This window comes from Juglans microcarpa x Juglans regia, chromosome 2D, assembly GCF_004785595.1.
Source record: "Juglans microcarpa x Juglans regia isolate MS1-56 chromosome 2D, Jm3101_v1.0, whole genome shotgun sequence".
NCBI classification, from domain to species: domain Eukaryota; kingdom Viridiplantae; phylum Streptophyta; class Magnoliopsida; order Fagales; family Juglandaceae; genus Juglans; species Juglans microcarpa x Juglans regia.
This window is the reverse complement of record NC_054596.1, coordinates 34,304,850-34,323,544: the sequence shown is the minus strand read 5'-3', so window position 1 is coordinate 34,323,544 and position 18,695 is coordinate 34,304,850. Positions and strand designations below refer to the sequence as shown.

At 34.9% G+C, this 18,695-nt stretch overlaps 1 protein-coding gene across 1 annotated transcript; it reads right to left on the bottom strand.

Moving 5' to 3' along the window:
* Window positions 1–4,910: 4,910 nt before the first annotated feature.
* LOC121249833 (nucleosome assembly protein 1;2-like) lies at window positions 4,911–9,848 on the bottom strand. Its single transcript, XM_041148641.1, has 12 exons — window positions 9,690–9,848; window positions 9,549–9,592; window positions 9,138–9,233; window positions 8,189–8,281; window positions 7,754–7,838; window positions 7,601–7,662; window positions 7,328–7,512; window positions 7,037–7,214; window positions 6,905–6,948; window positions 6,566–6,761; window positions 5,417–5,434; window positions 4,911–5,271 (listed from the first exon to the last, which is right to left on the bottom strand). The coding sequence occupies exons 1-12, from the start codon at window positions 9,733–9,735 to the stop codon at window positions 5,203–5,205; spliced, it is 1,116 nt and encodes a 371-aa protein (XP_041004575.1). The 5' UTR covers window positions 9,736–9,848; the 3' UTR covers window positions 4,911–5,202.
* Window positions 9,849–18,695: the final 8,847 nt, after the last annotated feature.

Below are 18,695 nucleotides of genomic sequence, written 5' to 3'. Positions count from 1 at the left end.
AGCAAGCAGAGAAGAGCGGCATGACACAGGAACCGAGCGGGAGGAGCAGGGGCGAGACTGAGGGAGAGAAATTCAAAATGGAGCATTTTGGGGAAAAAGTCAGATTCGGTTTTTATTACTGTAGAATTAAAAATAATAATAATTACACGTCAGTAGTGTGTGGTGTTGGTTACTGTAGCGGCTTAAGTGTAGAAGAACTCATTCATAAATCGGACAAAGGAGAATAGGGACAAAAGGGTCTGGGTCTGCGTGTTCTCTCCCCTATTGAGAAGGCTCTCTCTCTCTCTCTCTCTCTCTCTCTCTCTCTCTCTCTCTCTCTCTCTCTCTCGCCCCTTGTTCTTTCATCTATAAATCTTGAAAATGAATCCCATTCTTGATCGTCTACAATCTTGAAAAAAACCAAAATAATATGTACACAGAATAAAAAAATAAATGAACCAAAACAATATACACACAGAACAAAAACAACATTCTAAGTTCTCTCTCGCTTTGCCTTCTAAGTTTATATACACACAAAACAAATTACATTCGTGCAAAGGCTGGAAAAGGATACACACAACAAATTACATTACCAAATTATTTTGGGTTGAATATCTCCTTTTGTGGAAAAGAATACGGCTGGGTTAGCTGGAAAGGGGAGAAAATAGTTTGTAGTAGTTGAGGAAAATTATTTTTTATGTTCCTAGAAAAAGTAGAAAAGGATTGGGTACTTTGTCTAGGGCGGGAGACTTGAAAAGAGGCAAAATAGGTTATTCTGAGGTTTATTAAAAAAAAAAAAAAAAATGCAGCAGTCAAGTTCTTTAGTTGCAGAACTCATTTAAACAATTAATATGCCTTTTTTAAGCATGTGACAAGTACATAAGTTTTAGAAAAGAAATGCATGAATGATTTATTCTCCTTTAAGCTTCTCTGAGGAGAAAACACAGGTGGAGCTGTAGTCTCAGCTAGCTCGAGGAGTACGGAAAAGGGTAGATTTCCTGAGTCTGTTTGTAGGACTGGGGTGGAAAGTGATGGAAGATTTGAAGGAAAATGGGACCAACTAAGGCTCATAGAGGGGGATAATGACATTATTGAGCTGGGAACAGAATATATAGGGAGGGTATTAGAAGAGGGAGAAAAGAGCTTAGTAGGGAAGTTACAGTTAGAACGAAAGATTAGTAAGGATGTAATTCAGTCAACAATGGCAAAGATTTGGCGGGTGGGAGGATCCTTTGCTTTTCATGGGATAAACCCAAATCTATCTGTGATAACTTTTGAAAACAAGAGGGACAAGGGTAGAGTTCTGGAAGGGAAGCCATGGTTATTTGATAACCACCTTCTCATTCTTAAACCCTTTGATGGGTTTAAATCTCCTCGGATGATGAAATTCGATAGAGATGATTTCTGGGTACAAATAAATAATCTCCCTCTGGCATGTATGACTCGAGATATTGGTTTCCAAATAGATGCACCAGTGGGGGCAATAAAAGATGTGGACATTCGTGAGTATGGAATTGGATGGGGCAAATACCTAAGGATTAAAATTGAGATAGATCTGCAGAAAATGGTAGCTAGAGGAAGGACAACGAGTATAATGGAGAACAAAATTTGGGTGCCAATGAAATATGTGAAGTTACTGAAATTGTGTTTCAAATGTGGGAAGATGATCTATGGAGGTAGGGGATGTAGTAGTTTGGAGGGTAACCCAGCACAAGGAAATGGTGGAATACCACAGTATGGATTATGGCTTCGTGCTACTCACACTCCACGACAAAGAAATTCAAAAAAACAGAGTAACTATAACAGAGAAAATTCAGAAGAAAGTGGTTGGGAGCCTGAGATGGAGAACATGGAGAAGGGAGGGGGTTCAACTATCAACTATAGTTTGGTAAAGGTGGATGGTGAATAAAATGAGGATGAAATGGTGGTTGTGGGTAATCCACATTATATGCTACATTAGATGAAGGAGAAGATGACGGGTAAAGATGATGTATATGACTGTGTTTACAAAGTGTTTGAGAAAAGATGTGAAAGATATGAGCACGAAATTGGTCAACAATCTTACCTTAGCTTGAGGGTAGGTGACCAGAGTGATGGGCCTGAGGATCACAGGGTGAATAAATCCTAGATGGAGAGGCCCAAATGGGCCAGGCCCTATGACTTGTCTAGAGCGGCAGACTAATGGCCATGAAAGGATACTTGTGACAATTGAAGAGAAGAAGTTAATGGTAAGGGGAAGATGGAAGAGGAGAGTTTGATCTGGAGGTAAATGCAGTAATGTAAGGATTGCCTTTGGTTGTAAATGTATCTTGGCTATCGATGAGAATGATGCTAACAATAAGGGGCCTGTAAAGAAGGAAAAACAGATTGAGTTAGACCTGGAGTGACAAGTACTTTGAGATTGGTGGAGACTACTGGCTAGCCCCGCCAACCATTATGAAAATCTTAAATTGGAATTGTTTGGGGCTTGGAAACCCCCGGATAATTCAAGATCTTCACCTCATGGTGAAGGACAAGAGATCCAAGATTGTTTTCCTATTGAAAACTAAAAGGTTTGCATTTAAATTTGAAGTTATTAAAAGAAGGATGGACTGAGAGGATTGCTTTGTTATAGATCCATTGGGTAGAAATGGAGGTTTGGTATTGTTATGGAGCAGAGATGTGGATGTTGAGATAGTTAATTTTTTCCAGCATCACATTAGTGCATACATTGGTAATGAGGAGAACAGGGGGAGGTGGTTACTAACCGGCTTTTATAGCCATCCTGAGGCATGTAAAAGAAGAGAAAGATAGAAACTAAAACCAACAGATGGTCTGAAAGAAACTTCCTCCAACCCAATTTGAAAGAAAACTGACTTTATTATAATATTGAATCATTGGTCAACCTGTTCCTCCAAATATTTTCCTGATTCTGCCACTAACTTGAACATCATGTTTGAGTTGTTTTGGACTAGTAAAATTGGATCTACATCTTTTTAAGTTTTTCAAAATTTAAGATATAAAACAAAAGAAAAATAGATATATAAAATAAGACATCGGATTTATAATCATTTACATTAAAAACTTAATATTTAATTTAAGACATCAATACTTGCTCACTCCACGATTACAAATATTATTTCTCTTTTGCATTATGATTTTGAGCTTTCAAAACTTTCATTTATTTCCTAATTTGAATTCTGTAAGTTATAAATTTTCTGTTTTTGTTAAGATCTCACAGTTAGGATAGACAAAAAGGGATTTACGGTCAATAGTCAAAAAGGGATTTTTGTGGTTTTTAAATGTGCTTGAAATAGTTGGTAAACGAAAAACAATTTTAAATCCAATGCTCCTTTTTTTTTTTCCTCTCTCTCTCTCTCCCCTTATGTCGCGTTCCCTGCCTCTCCCTGATCTTCACCCTCTTCATTGCCTCTTTTCTAATTGAAAGATTAATTAGACCAATTTTAAAAGCACAGAGGATAAAAAAATCCGATTAAAATGCACGAATATATATATATATATATATATTAAAGTTAAAATAAGAGAATTGTTACAGTTACAAAAACATTTCACAAAATCAAATGTACAAACTCACATAACTTTATATAATAGATTAAAATTTATTTTATAATAAAAATAATTTTTTTAATCCAACGTACCATATCAAATAATATGATTTACTTTTTATAAAATCTCTTTATAATTAAAGCATTTATCTTAAAACAAAACATCTCAACACTGTAAAATTTTAAAAATAGTTTCTCCAAGTGCTTCCACACAAGGACAAACTACAAATCTCCAAAAAGTTAATATATATTTAAATATATTTATATATTATTACTTCATATACTATCCCAAAAATGTTTATATATTACTTTTTAAAAAGTTTATATACTATTACTTAATATAAATATATTTATAAAAAATAATCATTCATTACAAATATTATGCAATAATTGGTGGGACACAAAATTATCAAATTTCTAAAAAGTTAAAACCATCTCATCTCACTTCTAAATCTAAATACAAATTTTTAAAAATCATCTCATCTTATTTCAATTCAACAATCTTACTACTATTCATAAGTCATATTAACTCATCTCATCTCATCTCACTGTCCAAACGAGACATACAAATATATTATTTGAATAGTAAATTGAGATGAGATAAATTGAGATAAAATTAAAAGTTAAATAAAATATTATTAAATTATTTTTTTTAATATTATTATTTTTTAAAAAAATTAAAATATTTATTATATTGTGTGAAAATTTGTAAAATTTATAATGATGAGATACAATAAGATGAAATACTTTCATTATTCAAACGGAGCCTGGTACCAAACAACAAAATGCATTTTTGAAAAAATTATTCTCAAAGTGATAACCAAACAAACAAAAAGTTATTTTCTTGTATAAATAATTTGCTTAGAAAATCCGTAAAACAAATGTTTTACGACGAAAGGAAGTAACCCCCAAGAGTCAATGGAGAATCAGAGTAGTGATCATATAAGAAATAAAAAACGAAAAGTTTGGATAATAATGTATAATTTCCTCGAAAATTAATAGTTCTGAAAAGAAAATAAAAAACAAATCTCAAATATGCATGTTTAAAAATAAGAGAATCCAAAGTAAATAACCTTGTTGAGCGTGTAATAAAAGGGCATGGAACAAATACTTTTTACAACAGCATTACCATTTCGTTCCCTTCTCTTTTGAATCATCTTTTATTTATATGTTCATATGTTGTATTTTGTTGAAATGAACTTCCAGACTGGAAGTTCCAGTATAAGCTTGGAAGCAAGCGACTAATGAAAAGGGGAAGCAACACACCACAAAATTTGACAAAACGCCCCGAATGTGAATCAGAAAATGATCAAAATAATGACCAGATCGAGTAAGGGACTTAAGCATTCAAGAGAGAATGGGAGCAACCTAAACACAAGGAAGGCCTACCAAAAAGCTGATTTACTAGAAACAATACTGGAAACATTCAAGACCCCTACATGCATCAACAAATCACAGGACATATCTCACTATATAAACCAGTCTTTTCAAACCAACATCAAGATAAGGAAAGGGAGAAAAAGAGACCCAAAATCATTCCTCATATAACATTAGGAAGAAAAATATGAAAGAAAGAACAATTCAAAATCGCCACCTCTTTTTGATTAACATTTTGCAGTGACCCCCATGACAACTCTCGGGCGTATTGCACCTGCTGCTACAGCAAACGTTACTAATCTTACTGTTGCTTGCATTCTGGAGGCCGCTCACCCTGCTGACCATCCACAGCTTGTGTTCTTCCACTCTTCTACAGATTACAACACCATTATTGATTAATTAGAAAAGAAGAGTAACAGCAATTAGGAAGGGTCTTATATTTCTCCCTTTTTTTTGGGATGGGTAGTGTTAAGATCTATAACGGAAGAAGGGAAATCGGAAAACAAGTAATGTACCTTGTGTCCAGCCGATGACTGCAGAAACATTCAAAATCAATTTGACAAATAATGATTAGTACCAATTTTTAAAATAAAAAATGAAAGGGATGAGTACAATAATAGTTCATGGGTTTTACACGATTAATGTTTGCTCCTTGGATTTCTAATTTCATTTCGCTCCTAGGGCTTGTAAATTTTTTTCAACTAAAAACCTCTGTCAAATTTCCATTAAATAATCTAATAGAAATCAGATGTGACATGCCACATCTCGACATGTGCCTAAAAATAATATATAAATATAAAAAGGTTTAAAACTAAAAAAAGATGTAAAAAATTATATATCATTTTAAAAATCTAAAATTAGAAAAGGCGTGTCAAAATTAAAAGCCAACATAAATAGAAAAGGCATAAAACAAAAACTTCAAAAACTTTAAAACCAAAAATGAGATATTCAGAAAAACCATTAAAAAAAGTGGAAGAAGATGAGGGGGGCAGGGGCACCCTCCCAACTGACCTAGGTTGGCGAGTGCCAGCTGACCTAGGTTGGCGAACTCAGGCCAAACTTGGGTTGGCCACCCAGGCGTGACCTACATTGGCCAGCCTAGGCATGTCCGCAGGAGCCACCCATGTCCACCTACTCAGGCAACACCCAAGTGGCAAATCAAAACTGGTCACCCAGACGTGGTGAGGAGAGTAGCGGAGGCCTTCATTTCCATCCTCTTCTCCATTTTTTATTTTATTTTATAGTTTGTTTCTATTTCTCTTTTCTGGTTTCTTTCTTTTTTTTTTCTTTTTTTTTTTTAATCTTGGTTTTTAAATCGTTTTTTGGTGTTTTATTGTTATGCATTTTTATTTTAGATTTTCTATATGATTTTTAAAATATTTTATGGTTTTTTTTTTATAAGTAAAATATTTTTTGGTTTCTACAACCTTTTTATATATTTATTAATCTTAGCCATATGACAAGCCCTGTAAATTTTCTGGCAGATTATTTAATGGAAATTTTCAAATTAAATCTAATTGAAAAAAATTATAAATCCAAAGGAGCAAAATGATAAACTTAGAAACACAACGAGAAAAAAGTTAATCATGTCAAACCCAAAAAATGTTTCTTTAAACCAAAATAAAGCTGCAACTTGGCAAATCCAAATTGTTTAAAACACTCACCTTCTTTTTGGTCTTACTTTCCTCCTCATCTTCATCATCATCTTCTTCGTCTTCATCGTCCTCCTCTTCCTCATCATCATCTTCAACATCTTCATCTTCATCATCATCTTCTATGTCTCCAAACTCATCTTCCTGAATAGCCTCCCCAGTAAACCATGATACAGCATGGGGTATGATCTTATCTCGAATAGTTGACCTACATAAAGCATTATTATGAAACTACCATGAAACTTCATGCTATGTTGCCTAGATTTCAGTTCAATCCTACAACCACAACCCCTGAACACTATTTCCACTTAAGAAACCTAATCATGGATAAAAGATATTTTATATTCTCACCCAATGTCATAATCTTGCTCCATTTGATTTTGGAGTTCCTCGGCCTGCTCAAAATGAATAAAAATCAAATCAAGTACAAAATAAAGAGTCAATAATCATCAATCAGTTTATATGTCGTGATATTGATCATACAGCATCCTCGTCAATATCCTCGTCATCCTCGGGGACTTGAGGTGGACTGAAAAAGTTGAAGAAACTTTCACAACTTTCAGTTTTAGTAATTGGCTTCGAATTCTTTGATCCCTTCTTAGGCTTCTTCTTAAGGAGCTTCTGCGTCAAGCATTTTCCTGGATACCACTCAATTTCTGTCCTGAAGGCACCAAAAGTATCGATCAAAAAATAGCTGTGCACAAGCTTTTCTCAAATACTCAAATAAATAAATAAAGGATTTCAGGGCCATAGCAAGGTAGGATCCATAGGTACCCGATTGCTTTCTCTAAAATAGGTTCATCTTCATCAATCATGTGATATGTCTTTGTCAAGACAGAGTTCTTGAAATAAGGATTTGTGTCAAAGAAGAACTCAAGTTTGAACCCCTTTGGATTATCTATTCTACACCATTTAATATCTCTGAGATATTTCAGAGCTGCTTCATCACGCTCGGATATCTAATTGCATAAACAAGGAAACCACAATTTTACATAAAAAATCATATAGAAGCAAAAAGCACAGGAAATTATTATTGACAAGGCTAACCTCCTCAGCTAGCACTTCATTATTTTTCATTGCAGTGAGCCAGAACTCGGGTACCCCTTTCTCTGCATAAACACAATTCAACATGAAACTACAAATGAAGCCCACCCAAGGAAGCAAAAAAGTTTCAGGTACTGGATCGATTAAAGCAGGTACCTTCAGCAGCTTTATCTTCTCCTTCCAGAGCTGCCTCATCAGTAACTCCTTCAGCTTCAACAACACCATTTACAAGTTCATATCTCTGCAAGAATTCAGTGAAATTACAAAAAAAGGTAAAGTGATACACAATAACTAATGGCTTTCACATTAGTTTAAAAGAAGTCAGAATCCAGCTCATGAAGCATGATGAAAAACAAGCAAAGCACCAGTTCCATGTATCTTAAGTGAAGTACCATGCTAAGTAGTAGGTGGGCTATGTAGCTATCAGGAAAGCAACAAATCATAAGTATGTAGTGCATCACTAAAATAATCTAGCAAGACTTTTATCATTTTTTCATGATACATTAAATTAAAAAGACATGGAGATCAATGGGTATACAGTGTTATACTAACTCTCTCATCCCTATTGGAGAGTACAGACCAGTACGATACCTTGGTATATAATGGTTGATATAACTTTTGATATTTTGCTTCAAGAGCCGCTCTCTCCTCTAAAAATTTCGCCTCTAATTCATCATGTTGGCCCTGTCAATTAAAACAGAGGTCAGGAAATATAATTTATAATACAAAAAGATCAAGAGAAAAAATCCAATTAACACCATAAGACAAAAGGCATATGCAAAATAATCTCAGAGGTGAGATGAAATCTCATCTCATCTCATCTAATTACAACTAATAATCTCACTACTATTCACAAACCATCTCAACTTATCTCATCTCACTATCCAAACGGGCCCTTAAGAGAAAAGATTGCATTAAACTTGGAAATGCAGCATGTAGAGCTAGAAAGCATGAGTGGAATCCTTGAAAGGCACAAAGTGCACATGGCTGTGATCTGAAAAGAGCAAAAAGTATGAAGCATTGATATATTTTGCTTAACTGGAATCATTTCAAATTGAGTAGGCCATATCTAAAAACAAGTTAAAACCGAGTTGGATTTAGATTTTCAGTGTGAGTAATCAAGTAAATCCTAGGATGATTTCAATGGTCTTTTTCTGCAAAAGTTCGCAATTGTATGTGAATCACACCAGGGCATCCTCGTGTGCAATCCAACAGAATTGCATGCTATAGATACATTATAAATATATATTTCTAGATGTAACCCTCCCATAATTTATTTTTAATAAGTAGATGTAACCCTCCCATAAAAACATTATCGGGATCAGTTAATCCAATTCCCCACCGAAACTCAAAGTAAGCATATGTATGGGTATACCAAAGAATACACAATATATGCATCTAATATGTGTCCTTCCAACACAATAGACTTATATACCTCGATAGACAACCAAGTCAATCACCAAATAAAAAAGAAATCTAGCACTGAAGAACATAAATTAATAGTAGAGCATTCTTTGCCAAATTAAGGGCATAGACATGCCTGGATCTCCTTGAGAACCTCAACACGTCTCCTGACTTTGGGAGGTAGATTCTCGAGCAAATCGGAGTGCTGCCCAGCAAGAGACTGTATCTTATTCTGCAGACAACACCAAGAAACCCTAGCACCATCAGCCAATCAAACCCCGAAAGCAAAGATAAGATGTCAACGAATTTCTAGCTCAAACTGAGTGTTCTTATTGAGAGAGGAAAAAACAAGGACAACGAATCCAGGAACACGGGTACAGAAATTCAAGCTGTTAAACGATAGCCAATCACGGGCCAAGTTACAATTAAATAAATAAAAAAACGCAGTGCCAATCTTATTGGTAGAGCCAAGTTGTCTAGAGTCTTTGTTTCATTTTTCCTTGTATTATCCACAGCCAAAGAGAGACACGGATACAAAGTTACTAACCTTGAGAGCATTAACGAGGCCTGCTCGATCCTCCTGGTTGAGAGCTTCGCCAAGAAAAATGAAACAAAAATGCAAAAATAGATTACCACATAAGATTCACAACAGAGAAGAGATTTTGGTTTATACGGAACTAGAGAATACCGGCGTTGAGATCGGACATGTTAAAGTTATCCTTGTCGTTGCTCATTGTATTTCGTGTGTTGTTTTGTGGGGGAAGGGGAAGCTATGGAGAGATGTTAGAGCTATGGAAGGCAAGAAGCTAAAACCCTAGCCCCCCTTTTTAAAACCTAAAACACCAGCTCTCTTTATCACTGGCACAACCATTATTATTATTATTATTATTATTATTATTAATGCTTCTCTGTAATGCATCCCTTATTATTATCAAAGGGTCTAGCCTGTCTCCTGCATCACAAATATATTATAAATAATTATTTTATAAATTATAATATTTTTATGATAAAACCTATTTAAATTTTTAAATATTTTAATAATTTTCTTTATAAATCTAAACCATTCTGAGACGAGAAGAGTAAAAAATAAAAAATGGTTTTATAGCAACTCTTTAACACAAGGTCTAAACTGTGAATTTAGCATAATTATTTTGAAATTTTGAATTAATTAACTCCATTCATTGAATAAACACAAGTCTAAAATTGCCTCGTTTGTTTTGACAACTTATCTCATCTCATCTCATATTATCTAATTATTATAATTTTTTTCAGATTTTCACATAAAATAAAATAAATAATTTAACTTTTTCAAATTTTAAAATAATAATAATATTAAAAATATATTTTATAAAAATATTTTATTCAATTTTTAATTTTTATTTTAACTCATCTCATCTCGTCTCATTTACAAAAATAAAAAAAGAAAAAAAAAAGAAAGAAAAATCAAGAATTCATTCAAGAAAAAAAAAATGAAAGAGAAAATAAAAGACAATGCAATTAGAAAATGGTGGGGGCAGCCAGCCATGGGGTGGCTGTGCATTGTGCAACGTCTTTTTCTTTTTTTTTTTTAAGTCTTTTTTAGATAAATTTTTTTAAATATGATTTTTTGAGTCTTGGATGTTTGAGGAAGTTTATAGAGTTAATATTGTAGATATTTATATGCTTGCATGCAAGACTTTTTTTTTTTCTCCCTCAAAAACCATATCGGACTTTGGAGGCAATTTTAGTATCTAAACAATGTCTTATTTTACTCGATTGCATGCCAATTGGCCCAATTCACTTATATCTCATAAGGAATGCCAAAGAATTAAAATAAAATTTGCACCGAAATTGCCAATTTTATGACTCCCAAACTATGGTTTACTCAACACAAAGAATTAAAATAAGATTTCACAGTAAAATTTACACCAAAATTGCCAATTTTAGGACTCCCAAACTATGGTTTACTCAACAAGATAATTTCAACACCTCTAGTAGAGAAGTCTGCAAAATTGAAAAGGTGTCCCTAATTGACCTCTCTTAAACTCTCGGTATCAGTCCTTTCTTATTTGTAAAAAAAAGGCTATGCCAGTACTGATGCTACCACTGGTTCTTTGCCTCGTCCACTACTGGAGGTATCCTGGATAAGCTACTGAAGTCACTACCCATGCTAGTTAATCCATAATAAAGGTACAAGTGCTAAAGTATCTGCCGTTAGCTTTATTAATGATGCTATAGGTTACGGATCTAGTACAATATGTCATTACCCCTATGACGTAAGGGCTTTGGAGCTAGCTCCGAAAACAAGTTCCAAACATGCAATTAGGGAATGGGGATTCTACCCGTGTTAACTTTAAGCTCTTCTTCTTATGCTATAGGTCATCCGTAGCTTCTTTGCTTTGAGCGAATCCCCTGTAACGAATTCTTTGGATTCAATACTCTATTCATGAATCAAGGGTGATGAAAAAAGGACAAAGGAAAAGGCAATTCAAAACCTACTGAAGGTGGTCCAACCAAAGCTACTAAGGGAAATGCCCAAAGGGCGAGTAAAGATTTCATCACTAAGACTACATGAAGGTTGTAGTCTGGAATGTCATGGAGTTAAACATGAAAGAGAAAGATAAAGAGTTGTTCCAAATTGTGAGGTTGGCACATCGACGTCTCCTTTTTTAAAAGGGAAGAGTCAAATTCGATACCCGGGCTTATAACCAACCTATACACAATGTACCGAAAGGGAAGGGACTACAAGCTGCATGCCCCCTAAGAAAAAGAAATCCTTAAAATACTGATAGATGCTCATCAACACACAGATGGCAGGCTAACTACATACGTTGTTGGGTCTCTTCTGACTGAAATAGGGATTTCAGTCACAAAACCCCATGGACATATTCTGTGAGAATCATAATGTTATCCACATAGCCTCCTAGTAGGTCTTCTATGAGAGAACAAAGCATGTAGAAGTCGCCTTACTCACTTAGGGCATTTTCTTGATGAAAAGGTGATTGCTGGAATCATCTTAAAACACTAACCATTAGAAGTGGAGATCAGTTGCCAACCTCTTCCCGAAGGGATTGGGAAAAGCCATCCTTTTTCTTCCCACTTGCAAACAAGAAATGATCAATATCCATTCTCCAGTTTGAAGGGTAACATGTAGAAGTGATTGTTTGATTCTTCAATATAATTAACTAAAAAAATCACAATAGAAATTCAATTTCTCCAGGAGAAAGAAAAAAAGTAGAGTTAGATTCTGGTAATTTGTGTAAGCATCTCCTTTGAACCCTCGATCGATTCATCTACTCATTCAAAGTGCAATTCGTCTATTCTCGTACGGCAGCTTGTAGTCCCCTCTCTTTCAGTACATTGTTTATAGTTTGGTTATAAGCTCGAGGATCGAATCTGATTCTTCCTCTTTAGAAAGGGAGACGCTTGATGTGCCAATCTCAAGATTAGGATAAACAAAACTGGTAGTGATACCGCTATTAAAGAAGGAGATCTTGTCAAGCACATTAGATCTATTGTGGAGGTTCATGTGGGAAAGACTATGCTAGGGCATCGATGCCTTCGGAGTACCTATTGATGGAAGAGGGGCTCTAAGCGATCACAAGCGATACATCACAGCTTGAGCGATCAGGCTGGACTCTTTAGCAGCTTGGCACTCCACAATTCCTTCACACATGACACCTCCCTCCAACTACTTGGAAACCTAAGAAATTCCAACATCGTGGAAATCCAATCTTGTTTTGTCGTCTTTGCATAAAAACCAACCGGAATGCATATACCTTTGATAGGGTTGTATTTTTGGTTGAAATGGGATGCTGTTCAAACTTCTAAAATGCAGTCTAGACAGCGGGCCCTCCATTTTCTGACTGGATGACTCGGGGACGGGTCAATCTCCTCCGGAGCATGCTGCACAACCACTCATTCGTCCTGACCAAATAGTAGCATCTATCTCTCAGCGATTCTTTTCTCCACTAATAACCCCTTACCAACCAGCCCGCCCAATCGAGTTTGTAAGATTGGCTAATTCAAAGGGGTTAATCTGGTCTTGAACGAATCGTTTACTTTATCTAACAAAGCTTTATTAGGAGGTCTTGGTTGGCTCCCTATTTTCAACCATTATAGCTAGCGTCGACCAGCTTTACGATACGGAATGATACAAAGAAGAGCACATGCAACAAAAAATGCAAAAGAGAATAGGAAAGATTCTCGTCTCAAAGCATGTTATTGACTCAACCATAAATCTGTTGAATAAAGGTATCTTGCTTACTCTCAGCCACTAGTTAGAAGCAAATCCCTTGACTTCGTTTATGCCCTTATGCAGTAAAGAAAGCAAGTGAGGCAGGCTAAAATTCCATACAATCTTGATTTTGAACTAATTCTTTCGTACACTTTTGATACAGAAATAACTCACTAGTATGGATGGGCCATATCAAAATGGTATCCTCGAGTGCCTTTAAAGGGCTTCTAGTCGCTGGTGAACTCGAGGGAGTTGCTAGCTTCAATTCTTTAGACAACCTCAATGGGAGTGGTTCAAGCCAAGCCAATAGATAAGGGATTTGACAAAAAAAAAAAAAAAATTAGATAGCTAAAATAAGTTATGTTGGTTATAAAACCCACCATGTTCATAGGCCCAGATAACGACCCACAGCATATTGGAAGCTCATCTTAATAGAAGCAATAAGAGACAAATGACAAGTGGCTTAACATATTAGTTGTGAGAGGACATAAAGTAAAGCTACAGGCAAATACACACAAGGCTCAAGGATTGACTTGTGTGTGGGCAAAACTTCCGGTAGTTCCGACCTGACTAACACTGGCTCTGACTCTGACTATAACGAAGTCGAAAAATTTGGAGTTTGGAGTCGGAGTCGGAGTCAGAGTCAGAGTCAGAATCAGAGTTGCTCTGGCAAAAAATGTCAGAGTTGGAGTCAGAGCCAATATAGGGTTCAACCTTCGAACTCCAAGCTCCAAACTCCGACTCCGATATTTATACTTAATATATTTAATTTTGTAATATAAGTAATAGGCATTTGAGTGGCATAATGGTTAAGATAGTATTTTGCAAATAGATAGTATTTTGCAAATTTGAGAACTCGCGATCGAGCCCACTCCCCTTCCCCCCACACGCCCGCACGCGTACAAGATAGTATTTTGCAAACCTTTTTTAGCTTGTTTAGCTTAAAACAATGTTGTTTTCTCCTCTTATATATATATATATATATATATTTAAAGACAACGCCAACAATGTCTCCTCACCACTGGTATCTCTCTCTCTCTCTCTCTCTCTCTTTCTCTCTCCAGATATTGAGTAGCATTTTCCTTTGACATGAAACAACACAGTTTTAAATATAAGTCTTTTCCTAACTCTTAGAGAGAAGCAATGGCAAAGGAATTCCAGAGGTCAGAGTCAGAGCCTAGCCCTAGATTGACTAAAACTAATAAAAGAAGTGATATTAATCAAAGAGACAACTGTAAAAAAGGAGAAGTCACAACCAAGGTAAGGAACTTTTTCATTTTCACTACCTAAACTTCATCTTCAACCTCTCTTTTTTCCATTTTAACTGTTGTAACTGAGAATAAAGTGAGGCTTTGACAGCTTGTATAAACATAAAAAATAGTGGATTTCCCATTCCAAGATCCACGGACGTAAACCTTAGTGTTAGTATCAAATCGCGTAATTGTTCTCATTTATATTTACATTTTCTACCCTTTCTTTACTATTTGAACTATAAAGAGAATTTCAAGCATCGCGCCACCGTCCAAACGCCCCATCGCCTTTCAACTATATTGTTGGCATATCTCGTCGTTAGAAAATTGGATTAACAGTTTGGCGCCATCTAAATAAATGATTTTTCACTCTTTAAATGAAAGGCCATTTGGCTCGCTAGAAGGTCTCCAATAGATAAGTCAGACACAAACATAGACACAGACACAGACACAAAGACACAGACACACAGACACAGACACAGACACAGACAAGACACATACACACAGAGATAGAGACAGAGATAGAGAGACAGAGACACAGACACACGCACAGAGACACAGACACACACAAGACACAAAGACAGAGACAGAGAGAGACAAAGAGACAGAGATAGAGACAGAGACACACACACACACACAAAGACAAAGAGAGACAGAGACACACACACACACACACGGACGGATAGGAGCAACGTGCAAAGCACATTAGCCTAGTAGGATGAAATGATTATTTTTAAAAAATAATATATTTTTTATTAAAAAAAATTGATTTCAATCAATAATATAATGCATAGGAAAAAAAATGTAAATTCTAACAAATATTTTTGGATAATAATAGTTAATTACATGCTTGCATAAATTAGAAGATAAAAACGTTAGTTCAAAGACAAATAAGTTAAAATAGGCCATAGGTTGATACAAGTTTGGGGGAATTGAAATTACAGTTTTTTTCCTAACAGGAGCATATATGATGCATATGTTTTCCTGTGCAATTTTTTTTTTTTTTTTTTTTTTGTTAACATAAAGCTGTGAGTCACTCCAAATTATCAGATTCAGTATTTACAGAAGGTTTAAACTTCAAGAGCTCTACTTCTGATGGTTCAACTGTGTAGATCTTTTTGCTCTCTAAGAGAATAGATAGAACTTGGAAGCTCCACTGCAAAACAGCATATGCATTAACAAGAAAAAGTTTTCAGAGAAAAAGGGTCCTACAAAATCAACACTGAAAAAGGAAATAAATCTCAATAAAAGACAAACAAGATTCCACGAAAATTCAAAGCAACTAAAAATTGTAAAATATATCTATTAGAAAGATCAGATATGATGAGCGAAAACAACCATATGATCCCAATTTATAGAGTATGTTAACAAAATGGGGTCTTATTTTTCTTAGCATTCAGAAATGAGACATAAATCAACTAATGGCTAAAGAATCTCTCCTCTATACACTAAAAAAAATACTAAAATAATTTGTAGGCATCTAATAAAAAAAAATAATTGCTTTAGAAACCTAGAACAAGAACTTCATTCCTTTAAAATAAAATCACTTGGCTGACCACTAATTTAGCAAGTAATTTTTTTGCAAGCCACCCTTCATGTTCCTTGTCTCCATGCCTAAATATAATACATGTTGCTCCAATCCAAGTTTGTCCAAAATCCCAAAAAACAAAGAATTCAATGGAGAATCAATACACTCATGGAGGCAGAACAATTTAGATTGTACATTTACATGCAAGAGATAGGAAAGTTTCACTCGAAGTCAAGCTTAAATTTACTAAATTGTCTTCTATCAATGTGGATACAAGAGATAGCAAAGAAACAGAGAGCAGTTTCAATCTATACAAACCTACAGATCTTCAAATGGGAAAACATAATGGTGAAAGATGCAAACTACGAAAGAAAATATAAGCAAGATAAAAAATGCAATGGGGAAGAATCAGACAAATAGGTTTAAACCCAATTGATTGATGCAAAACAATGAGCAAATCAGACAAATACAAACCTAACAAAGCATATTTCCTACAAAAACCAAACCAAGAAGTTTAAAAACAAAAAAGACCACAAATTTAAAATTCAAACCAAAGAAAGTTGCCAAGAAAATCAAAGAGAAACACCAAAAGAACACAAATTTAAAAACAAAACAGAACAACTTCTATTAATGGAAGAAAAAAAATAGTAAGAGCCATCTATTGCAACATTATTAAAAATGTCACATTTTCACCAAATGCCACCTTTTCACCCTAAAAAGTTGTCTTTTTTCTCCTACTTTCTCCTTTATATTTCTCTACCATTAAAAATATAGTTTGAATATACCTTTTTTTACCTTTATTTTGCAGCAAATATGTTATAGAGATTTGTAGCTGGAAAACACACTTTTAGATGGAAGCATCTTTAACTAAATATACAATTCCAACAAAATATATCAAAGAAAAATAACATAGCAACTTCTTTTAATCCAACAAAAATAAAAAATAAAAAGCATCTTTTTTTCTTCATACCTAGAAGAAGATCTATTGCGACATACAACCTCAAAGCAGCATTAACTCCAAACCAAGCAGTCCAAATCTCCTGCAAAAAGTAATAACTATCTGTTAATTTCAAAAATAAGAACATAAACATATTAGAGAACACCAACTTTTTCATGTAGTTCATGATAAAAGAACTTTGGGTTTTGAAAGAAAAAGAATATAAACTCCTAATAGAGTCTACCAAACTCACCCATCTAATGAAGCATGATTTCCTGGATGTGATATAAAAATAAAGCCATTACTAAAAATGCTACATTTTCACTCTTAAAAGCTGTCTTTTTTCACTTACTTTCACCTTTATATTTCTCAACCATTAAAAGTACATGAGTCTGAAGATACTTTTTCTTTTAATCTTGATTTTGCACTAATTATGCTATAGAGATTTAAAGCTGGGAAACACACTTTTAGATGGAAGCATCTTGAACAAAATATACAATTTAACATTTACACGCACACTCTGTAGGAATTAGTTGTCAAGCGAGTGCAAACTATAAGAAATTGTACAATCATTCAACACAGAAAGATGGAATAGATGACAAGAAAGGTGGAGTATCCTTACACAGTTGAACACATTTAGAGCTCCAGGTCCTGTTTGAAATGGAAAGAAGGTTACAAATAGGTTTACCATAATGATTGAATAGAAAATTACAATCAAGCATTAACTTCACATGGTTTACTACAACATTGCATACCTATCTCGAGATCATGCCAAGGGTGTGCAACAACATATCTCTTGGTCATGGATAAAAGTATCTTCTCGTTAAAAGGTGGATGTGAGCACGATGAGCATCGGAAGTTTTGTTTGTGGTATCAATTGGTGGAACCATAGCTGCAAGCAAAAATGCATGTAGGAATATTTTAAAACACAGCTACTTTGATATAAAGCTAATAAAGTTTCTTCTAGCATTTTAGTTTCAAGCTACATCATCGAAGTATTCATAGCACAAGACAGCACACTCCATTACCTTAATCAATCCAGTTTTCTTGTGAAATTCATATTTCACCACACTCAACAGAGCTCCCCATGACAATCCACCACGCAAGGAAACATCATTCAATGATTCAGTATCTTCTGTAAATAAGTGCCCCTCTAGTCTTAAAGTGGAAGATGAAACGATATTCCCCTCCCTTCTACGCACTCCCTCCAGCCGTAGAACCTAAATGTAACTTAGAAAAACAAAAAAGGATGTACGAGAAAAAAAAAAAAAAAAAACTCCACCAAAAAAATTATGGGAAAAAGTAACAAATTTCACATCCAAGCAAATGTCAAACCCAATAAAAAATGGTCCATACCAATGAACGAAAATCCAACAAGCAGATTCACATCCAACAAAAAAAAAACCAAGATAAAAAATCCAACAAGCAAAAAATGAAGTAAAATAAATAAATCAACATATTCCAAAAAAATGGTGGGCGAAAAACTACCGAAAGAGAGAGAACGTCCTGCGACAGCGAATCTAAAGGGCTGGTTGAGATCCATGGCGGACCTGAGTGTAAGCTGCAGTGGGTGGCAGATCTGAGCGTTGAGCTACAGCAGGTCCAAATCTGCAGCATCTAAGGCGCGGTGGAGGAGATTGGGAGGTGATGGCCTTCGTTTGACGACATCGAGTGCGGCAACATCGGTTGCAAAGAACGAGAGAGGACTCGAAAACATGATAACAAATGGAAGAGAAAGGAGGAAGAAGATAAAAGAAGAGAAA